The sequence below is a fragment of the Kryptolebias marmoratus genome, linkage group LG4 (genome assembly GCF_001649575.2).
Source record: "Kryptolebias marmoratus isolate JLee-2015 linkage group LG4, ASM164957v2, whole genome shotgun sequence".
Lineage (NCBI taxonomy): Eukaryota > Metazoa > Chordata > Actinopteri > Cyprinodontiformes > Rivulidae > Kryptolebias > Kryptolebias marmoratus.
The window spans coordinates 15,668,198-15,677,958 of NC_051433.1; the positions used below are offsets into that span (position 1 = coordinate 15,668,198).

A 9,761-nucleotide genomic window follows, 5' to 3' on the forward strand; every position below is an offset into this window, starting at 1 on the left:
ACTTTAAGACGTGTCCAACAACTCCAGGCTCAGACACCAGTGATGTCTGATTAGCCTCAAACTCTTTCGGAAGTTTATGACAACGAACCAAGCTGCATCATCTTTAAGTGACTTTTTTTTTGTATAAAATCTTCTATTACCAGTGCAGGTGTTGTCTTCCAGAAGCTTCCGGTCGCCACGACAACTGCAGGTAACCCTCCCCTCAGAGGTCAGCAGGCAGAGGTCCTGACAGCCTCCGTTGTTGAAGCGACACAGGGAGAACTCACCTGCGCCAACGGGAGAAAAGTGAGAAAGAAAACCCTGTAGGAGATGGTTTCTGTTTCTGCACACTGACACATCAGCTCACACATCGATTCGGCTCCCTGTCTTTAGGCCTATTCACTTCTTTTTATTGTAATTTCATCTTTCTGCTCTTCCTTCTACAGCGTACTTCATATTCGGCTCTAAATGTACGATATTAGATGCTGTTCTATTGCTTTTTTGTTCACAAGATGACTGTGTAGTCTTTGTTTTGTTGTCTTTTTTTATGTATAATCTGCTACTTATTCATGCACCACTTTGGCTCAACTCCTGCTGTTCCTAAATGTGCTTTATAAATAAATCTGTGTTGATCCGTGAGCATCCAGATCAGCTAACATACATGGCAGCATGAATACGATAATGGTTCTGCTTCAGCTGAGTGCATCATTCAGCGCGACTCATTATCATCTGGATCTGAAGCTGTTACAACAAGCTCTTGGCTTGCAGGGGTTGTGGATATTGAAGAGTATTATAGTACAACAAATGAGGAAACTTGAGGGGAATGACATGAAGGAGAAAATAATTCAAGTGTGCATTGATTCAGGAGGATAAACACAATTGTAGACGGAGCAAATAAGTCCATCTCAAACCATTTATTACATTATTATAAATGTGAAAGTTTGATGGATTTTACTGAACAAAGCTTCAGACGAGACAGAGCAACACTCCCCACAGCCACTTAAGTCCGGATTCTGTGTGAAAACTTACAGCTGTTCGTGTCGTTGGCCACAGCGACGATACCCATCGGCTGCTGGGGGATGTCGGCGCGCAACACCTTCATGTCTCCTCCCGTGTATTTATCGGCCCGTAGCACGGCCCTCCTGACCCAGTCGGTCCAGAAGATGTAGTCTCCGTACACGGCCAGGCCGAACGGATGGACCGGCTCGTTCTTCAGCACCACCTGCCGGGGAAAGTAGAAACGCAACTGTGACTCAGAGGTGACTCTTAAAAAAAGAGCGTTTTGCTATTATATGATCTGTTAGAATTAAAAGTTTGTGTTAGGAATGACTCTCAGCTACCGCCACGGCAAATTTTAGCTCAATATCTGTACAGCTGACTGAGTTATAGCCATTTAGGTGTTTGCTGTGGTCAGTTGGCTGGGGCAGCCATTTTGAAAAAAACTGACATGAAAAGTTAATCAGTTGTAGATGTACATCAAATGATTACTTTCTGAGAGTTTCATTAGAATCTGTCCACTGGTTCATGAGATATTCTGCTAACAGACAGACAATCAAACACGCAATTACATGACTGTCCGTCTCTCAGGATGGCAGGCAACAACAAACAGCTGAAGGAGACTGAAACTCACGTATCGCCGGCTGCCGTCGTACTCGCAGCGCTCGATCTTGTCGAGCGTGGCATCGGAGAAGTAGAGCTTTTCCGCTCGGTGGTCTATGGCCAGGCCATTGGGGGTTCTGATGTCCGTGCCGATGATCACGAGGACGTTGGCGCCAGCCAGCGTGGCGCGCATGATGCTGGGCGACTGCTCGTTCCAGTTGGTCCAAAACATCAGGCTGCAGGATGACGAGAACAGGTTTCAGGAAACAAGTTGTATGTAAATGTGGGGGAAAAAAAGAAGAGGAATGAACCAGATTTGACCTCTGACACTCGTCCAGGACAAAGGCTCTCGGGTGGTCGTCTCCAGACATGGTGACCACGGTGTTCCTGTCCACGGCCCCCCAGCGGCTCTGATCCACAGTGTGGCGGGTGATGGTTGAGGTGGTGTAGCTGGTCCAGTACAACATATCCCAGCCCCTGTGGTACGCCAAACCCTCCACTGAGCCCACATCTGGGAGCAGACGAGAGGGAAAGAAACCCGTCAAACCCAGGGTCACGTTATAAGGCTGAGTGTGTCTCGTCTGCTCTCAGTTAGGTGTTGGCTGACTGCTGGACACAACTGTTAGGTTTCACAAAGAACAATGTGAAGCTGAAGGCATTTATGCAGCAACTAGCCAAGGGAAAGGTCACCAGCTTGGCTTTTACTTGTCATCGCACTTTGAATAGAGGTCGTTTTTCTGCTGCGCAGCTTTGAAATGAGGAGAAGGTTGAGCTTCCTGCTTGCAGGGAGGCCAAAGAACACACAAGAAGGGAGCCAAGATGGAGGAACACCAAGTTCTGCAGCAGGAGACAATAAACAGCTCTCCTGCCGCTAAATAACAATACATGCTCACAAATACGTGCAGTCGTGGGCTTTATAAGGAGCCGGAATGCTCCAAAAATAAGTAAACGATAACAGTCACCTTCTTGTTACTGTTACTGGATATGATCTCAGTCAGTCACACCTCTGGCCAAAACAAACCCTGAGGTTTACCACCAGGTGAGGCACTCAACACTGCCTCTTTAGCCTTTGGTGCAACAGCACGGACGTGAATCAGCATTTATGTGGCGCAAGCTAGGAGAATCTGAATGAAGCAAAAACAAGCAACGCACACAAAAAACAACAACAACAACAAAAAACAGTCTCCCTCAGCTTCTCATAAATCACAGCGCAATAAAATTGATAAAGATGAAATCCATTCTCCTCCATTTCCTCTTTCTAATGAGTTGTAAATCTGTAGCTGCAGCACTCTGTTCCTACTCTTCCTTCTTCACCTCATCTTGTCACTGATGTTGACCTAATGCCTATCTTAGTTTGTATAAATCTGTAGCTGTCAATAGCAGAAATGAGCTCAATTTATGGCTCTTTATGATGGCTGAACTAACACTGAATTTATGGCTGTTACCTGAACTAGGTGTGATTGGAGTTCAGTGTTTGCTATCAGGCTGGCAGTCAATAATTACCCAAATTTTGAAGGCAAACACTACTTCACTGTCTTTTTTTTTGTTTGCTTATAGTATTTGTGTAAGTTTTGTACATGCACAATCGCGGTCGGCACTTCTCAACAATCTGCAGATTCTTTCAGATAAGAAGCTGCAGCCGTGCAGCATGGGAAAACCTAAATGTTCGGCTTTGGATCCGCCCACAGAGAGCCGGCCAGCCCATTGCGGCGCTGCTCTGTCACGATCGGTCCAGAGTTCACCTATCGTTTACTCGTCATTCATCCTCGCTTTCTGTTAAACTATTCACCCGCTCCGTCTGCCCCTGTTTCCACCTGTTTGAGGAGATTCCTCTCCTGGAGGGAGGAGGAACGATGAACGTGGACCAATGTGCCTGACTCAGATTTCATGTGGAGCTGCTCTCAGGTGACAGGAAATCTCTCTGCTCTCATTTGATCCCAACAGGAGGAACGGAGCTGGAAGTACCTCGCCTTCAATGGAGCTGATTGGATGGACTGATGAGACTTCATTCAGAAACAGCACATGGAAAGCACTAATTATGGTGACTGAAAGGTTGTGCTTTTTATATTATGCCACTCGGAATAGGGGAGAATAGACGTGAAAGCAATTTGTGGTAATTACAGACATCGTCGAGGTTAAATACCTGGAAATCTGCGTGATGTTATTTCTCAGAACGGTGTTATTGACCCGCTCTATGACAAATCATTCCTACATGTTTTATCAGCAGTTTTACGACTGGGTAAGCAAACTGTCAAAACAATTGGCACTTGTCTTTCAACAGCGTCGCTCTGATTCGGACTGACGACAAGATGCTGAGCTCGGCACAGTCGGAGGAGCTGCTGGGGAACAGCAGCAACACTGGGATCGCCAACATGGAGCAGATTCTCGTCCCAGTTCTAGACGCTCTGATTGTGACGCTGGGAGTCACCGGTCACACCATGGTGATGGTGATCTTGTGTGCACGGTGGAGGAGAGTGGGGCAACCTACTCGACAAGCTAACCAGGGCTCTTTGACAGGAACGGGGACGGACATCCTCCTGGTGGCGCTGAGCGCTGCAGACCTGCTCCTCCTCTTCACGCTTCCCTTCCAAGCTGCCGCCATAGCCATGCAGGAGTGGCCGTTTGGGGACTTCATGTGTCGTCTGGTGAGCTTCTTGGGGTCAGCTTGCTCTTCGGCAAGCGCCTTTATTCTGGCCACGCTGGCCGTCTCTCGCTATCTGACTGTGGTGAAGCCCACCAGGGCTTACAGGCTGCTCACCGTCCGCAACGTGTCCGCGGTGGCTGGGCTGCTCTGGGTTCCAGCCTGCTGCCTGGGAGCTCCCCAGTTGGTTTTCCGCTCTGTGGGAATACCGCGGCAAAACCGTGATGGCTTTGCTTGCTTTGCCTTCCTGTCTCGCAGGGACCAGTTGATCTACGGACTGGTTCACTTCCTCGCGGCCTTCTTCCTTCCACTGGTCACCATTGCAGTGGCGTACGGGGGCATCTTTGTGTTTCTATGCAGGGGTCGACACGCCGGCAGGGCCCCTCAAGTAGAGCGCTACCAGAGTAAAGTGACTCAGACGACAGCCATGTTGGTTCTGGCCTTTACCCTCTGCTGGCTGCCCTCCTACGGACTCACGTTGACCTTACTGGCGGATGAGAGCTTAGGAGCAACCGGAGCGTCACCTCGTTACGGCGCCTTCAGCGTGTTCGCACGCTTCATGTCCATCTCATCGACTGTGATAAACCCCATCCTTTATGTGCTCATGTCTCAAAAGTTCAGACAGGATCTACTGAGGCTCTTCAATAGGAAAAGACAAACAACCGTCGCCGTGGCTCTGTCTGCTGCCTGACACTAATACACGAACAAACTGCCTTCAGAAATCTAAATGATCATTTTAAATCATTTTTAAAGCTGGTGTTACTTTTTGTTTATCAAAGAAAGAAAAAACAAAACTTGGCGCATGACAGGCCTCGTGTCTGCTGGGAGCGGGGAACTGGCTGCGCTTTGAGCTGACCGACTACATATGAATCGCACAGGTGGAAAAACTCACTCTCTACGATGGTTTTGCGGTCCGATCCGTCGTCACTGATCTGCTGGATGTTTCCAAAGTGGATGTCGCTGAAGAAGATGCGGTTAGCTCCTCTCCCTCCGCCTCCTCTGTAATCAAAAGTGAGCGCGATGATGTTCTTCATGTGCTCGGGGTCTTCGAATGGCCGTATAGGAGCGTTCAGGTTGTTCTCGTCCGACAGGTGGACGCTCTTGAGTATGGTGCGCTCCGAGTAGAGGAGGTAGCCGTCGTAGTCGCGGCAGCCGCGGCCGTCTTCGGCCAGCATGCCGTGAGCGCAGGCGCACGTGCGCTGCCCGTTGCCGCGGTAGAGACAGAGCTGCTCACACCCCCCGTTGTTGACTTTGCACACGTTTGTTCCTGTGAACACACACACAGCACCCACATCGTGTTTATACTGTATAGATCCCAAACCTGCAACGCTCCTCGGCGTTTGCTCACCTTGCTGCCTGGCCTTGTTAAAAACCTTGATGTCTTTGAGCTGAACTCCAATGCCAGTCCTCAGAGAGACGGAGTCTGTCGCATTGTCCCTGCTGCCTCTCTTAATGGAGCCGTTAGCATGAGTCCTGTTTGAGCGCAGACAGCATTTTAACAGAGCCTCAGACTCAAAGATATAAAGAGTTAAAGGCTTAGCTTTCCTCGAAGGAACGCATATCACCTTTCATGCCAGAGTTTTAGACTAAAAACTGAAAAATGACTTGGTTGTAGTTATTTTCGTCAAACCTTGAAAACAGCATTATCCACTATCTCATTCAACATCACACAAAGTCACGCTCAGAGTATGTGTTGCGAATGACTCTCGGCTACTACCACTTTAAATTTTAGCTCAACATCTGTTAAACTGATTGAGTTGTAGCCATTTTTTTGTTGGCTAATGTCAGTTAGCTGGGGTGGCCATCTTGAATTGAACTGACTCCAAAAGTTATTAGGTTGTAGATATACATTCAAGGATTACCTTCTGAAAGTTTCATTACAATCTATTCATTAGTTCATGAGATATTTTGCTAACAGACAAACAGGTTTGACGCCAATATTTAATGCTTAACTTTTAACCAAAGACAAGGCATGATTCGTAGCATTAGGAGTATGTGTTGTGAATGACTGTCAGCTACAACCTTAACAAATTTTAGCTCAATATTTGTAAAATTGACTGATTTATAGCCATTTTGATGTTTTCTAAGGTGGGTTAGCTGTGGCAGCCATCTTGAATTGGGTTGGCTCCAAAAGTTAATCAGTTGTAGATGCACGTCCAGTGATTATTTCCTGACAGATTCATTAAAGTTTTTCCAGTGATTCATGAGATAGTTTGCTAACAGACAGAAAGAGTTAACTTGAAACAATCATATAAGCAAAACTTTAAACCAAGATTTTTTGCAGTCTGTTCGCCCTCACAATATGTGTTAGGAATGACTCTCAGCTACAATTTAGGTCAATATCTGTAAAATGATCATCCTTTTGTCAGAGGGCAATGCTAAGACCGAGCAGCTGATGTAAGTCTGACCTGTCACTCCAGTAGATGTAGTTCTCAAACACAGACACAGAGAACATGTCCATGTTGTTGCTGGCCAGAACCACCTCTCTGTTCTCCCCGGTCTCCAGGTTAATGCGCTCAATCTTGTCTGTCCGGGCATCACACCAGTACAGCAGACTCTCCTACATGCAAACACAAGCTGATGATGATGATGATGATATTTGAAGGCTATTTCCTCTCCCTGCATTATAGATAAGTGATATCAATTTTTTTAAAAAAAAGGTCTGTTATGGTTCATTACCTCGTAGTCGATGGAGATCCCATTGGGCCAGCTGATGCTGACATTGACCAGGACGGCCCTCTCCGTTCCGTCCAGGCGAGACCGCTCGATGCGGGGGTACTGGCCCCACTCGGTCCAGAACAGGTAGCTGCGTGCACAAACACAAAGACGGGCGCCGCGGTAACTTCCTCCGCAATCGATACTGAGAGAAATTAGAGGTCAGAGCCAAACAAGCACGGCGTTGTTCCCCCTCACCCTTTCTCGGGATGCACGGTGATGGCGCGAGGCTTGTCCAGGCTCTGGGAGACCACCACGTAGCGGAAGGAACCATTCAGTCGAGCGACCTCAATTACATCAAAACCTTGGTCTGTCCAATAGATGTTTCCTGTTTAGGTTCAGAGGAGGAGAGGTGAAGCATGCTGTAGGTGGAGTGTCTTCATCCTGTGCTGCTGGGGAAATGACTGCCTGTTCTTTGTTCTTTAGGTCACTTTAGCAACTAAAACCACTAAAACCACGGCTGTTAGAGAACCTGCAGAGAGTGGCTGACAACACGCTGGGTGGTCATTCTTTTCTGTACAACTAAGAGTGGTTTACAAGTAAAATCTCAGATTCTTACCCATCAGAACACAAATGTTTTCTGATTCATCTGAAGCTTCACCTCTGAGTTTATCTGTCTTGCATGAAACAGACTCCTAAATAAGCATCAGTACTTCTTGCATTACAGAGTTTCCTCCTGCATCTGAAGATGCAGCAGTGACCCGGACTCAGTCAGGATGGTTTTTAGATGCCTTCAGCAATCAAAGTCATTTCCACTCATTTTAAATGTGTTTCACTCAACAGTGTTGTAACTTCACTTATCTCGTCTTATATCTTGTAAAATGAAGACATGATTTGATGCTGTAAAATGTTGTTTTTTTTTTATTTGCTAAACTTTTATCCCACAGCTTTTTTCAGCAAATACAAAACTCCTCTCCATGTTTGCTTTTAAAAGACTCCTAGACGCTCCTTCAAAAAGATATTTAAGAACGTTCCAGACATTTTCTTTTTCAAATATCCATTATAAATCAGGTAGGGAGTATGAGTGCTAATAGATTTTTTTTTGCACTTTTTGACCCAACTTTTAAAATACAGTCAGCAGCAAACATCAAATGAAAGCAAATCCTACATTTTTTTTTTTCCAAGTGAAAACTTTTTTTTTCCACCAAAATTTGATATGTTGTGTTTATAAGATTATTTCCAACTAATCCTTATATTAAATATTTACATTTTACAGTGTTCTAACTGTTTCTTTGCAGTGCATTGTGTGTTGTTTATGTCTCCGGTGCCTCTTACCAGCTATCCAATCAACAGCGATGCCTTCTACTCTTCCAATGCCATTTGTCACCACATCTTCCCTCCAGGTCTGGTCTCTCTTGGCTCTGCTGATGGTACTGAGGCCCATATCCACCCAGTAGATGGTGTCATTGTCTGTGGGGGAAAAAAAAAAGTAATTTTTTTTTTTGGTTATATAATTAAAAAAAACACCAAACTTGGGAATCTCCAGCTTTTTTAGGAGCTTGAGGAAAAACACTGTCCAAAGCCTTACCAGCATGGAAATCGATTCCCACAGCCAGTGAGGTGCCGGAGACAGGTACCAGGGCGTCAGACTTGTCTGACGGATCCAAAGGAATACCACGAATGCCTTCGTGCACCGAATATAAAAGGAACGAGCTTACACCTGAAGCAGACAAACACAAACACGGGATCTTTATTTACTTGGAACACTTCTCTAGAATTTGCGTCCGCCTTTTTTTTTTTTTTTTTGTTAATCTAGGCTTTTGTTTGTGTGTGAACATATTGTACCTTCACAGGACTGCTGCCCTGTCCGTAAGCTGTACCCTGCAGTGCACATGCACGCTCTGGTGGTCTTGGAGGTGGGGAGGCACAGCTGGGAACAGTCTCCGTTGTTATTGCTGCACAGATTGGTGCCTGGGAACACAAACACGCAAGGACAAATACGCAAAAACAAATCAAAGATGAGTAACGCGGGCATAAACAGACGCGCTTTACATAAACATTCTTCGTGCAGCCTTCAAATCAGACTTTCAAGGAGACAAAGATGGATTTTCTCTCACCCCCCCCCCAAAAAGCAGTTTAACAAAAAACAAATGCTGTATAAACTGAAAGAAAAACACCAACAACAAACCTTTCTGCACAGTTTCATTGTAGATCTTCATGTGCATCATGGGTGACGTGCTGTTCCTCAGGACTTTCCAGTTGCCACCATCGCTTTTGTCACAGGTTCCGATCTGGTCAGAACCCTGATCGGCCCACCACAACTTATCTCCTAATCGTACAGATGATGGAGTTTCATTACAAATCCACGAAACAGAAGACAAAACTTTCAGGATTTGTCAAATTATCTAGTAATGGAAACATAAGGTAATTAAAAAATGAGGTATTCAAGTCTCTGTGGGTGTAGTAATTATACTATAAGTAGAAATAAAATGAAAAATAATAATAAGGTGACTGCAAAACATTAGGTAATCAGTACATCATCACAACAATCATCACAATATTGCAGCAATAAGTAATAAAAATAATAAAACTATGTAAAAATAGAGAAAGACTATTGAAAACCTGTTGAACTGGTTATAAAGTCTACCAGTAGCAGGATCTGGGTTAGTAGCAGCAGTTTAACAGTCAAACAAGAAGAAGCTACATTCACATTTATTTATGTTTGTAATAATAATTTCAGGAAGAGCAGTGTGGTTTTCGTCCTGGCCGTGGAACACTGGACCAGCTCTATACTCTTAGCAGGGTCCTTGAGGGTGCATGGGAGTTCGCCCAACCAGTCTACATGTGTTTTGTGGACTTGGAGAAGGCGTTCGACCGTGTCCCTCGG

The 9,761-nt window shown here is 45.6% G+C and overlaps 2 protein-coding genes across 5 annotated transcripts in view; one reads left to right on the plus strand and one right to left on the minus strand.

Annotated features, from left to right (window-relative positions):
* Positions 1-9,761, minus strand: part of LOC108235704 (low-density lipoprotein receptor-related protein 1) — a 90,031-nt gene that overhangs the window by 17,568 nt on the left and 62,702 nt on the right. For all 4 annotated transcript variants that reach the window (XM_017415862.3, XM_017415861.3, XM_017415860.3 and 1 more), the window contains 13 exons: positions 9,063-9,203; positions 8,720-8,845; positions 8,463-8,594; positions 8,210-8,344; positions 7,133-7,262; positions 6,899-7,025; positions 6,628-6,779; positions 5,568-5,692; positions 5,112-5,486; positions 1,900-2,089; positions 1,610-1,814; positions 1,009-1,201; positions 141-266 (listed from right to left, as the gene is read on the minus strand). In XM_017415862.3, the coding sequence (XP_017271351.1) occupies positions 141-266; positions 1,009-1,201; positions 1,610-1,814; positions 1,900-2,089; positions 5,112-5,486; positions 5,568-5,692; positions 6,628-6,779; positions 6,899-7,025; positions 7,133-7,262; positions 8,210-8,344; positions 8,463-8,594; positions 8,720-8,845; positions 9,063-9,203 (2,157 nt within the window). The remainder of the gene's footprint in view (positions 1-140; positions 267-1,008; positions 1,202-1,609; positions 1,815-1,899; positions 2,090-5,111; positions 5,487-5,567; positions 5,693-6,627; positions 6,780-6,898; positions 7,026-7,132; positions 7,263-8,209; positions 8,345-8,462; positions 8,595-8,719; positions 8,846-9,062; positions 9,204-9,761) is intronic.
* LOC112450503 (delta-type opioid receptor) lies at positions 3,417-5,114 on the plus strand. Its single transcript, XM_025005859.2, has 2 exons — positions 3,417-3,619; positions 3,860-5,114. Exon 2 carries the CDS (start codon positions 3,888-3,890, stop codon positions 4,908-4,910), a length of 1,023 nt encoding a protein of 340 aa, XP_024861627.1. The 5' UTR covers positions 3,417-3,619; positions 3,860-3,887; the 3' UTR covers positions 4,911-5,114.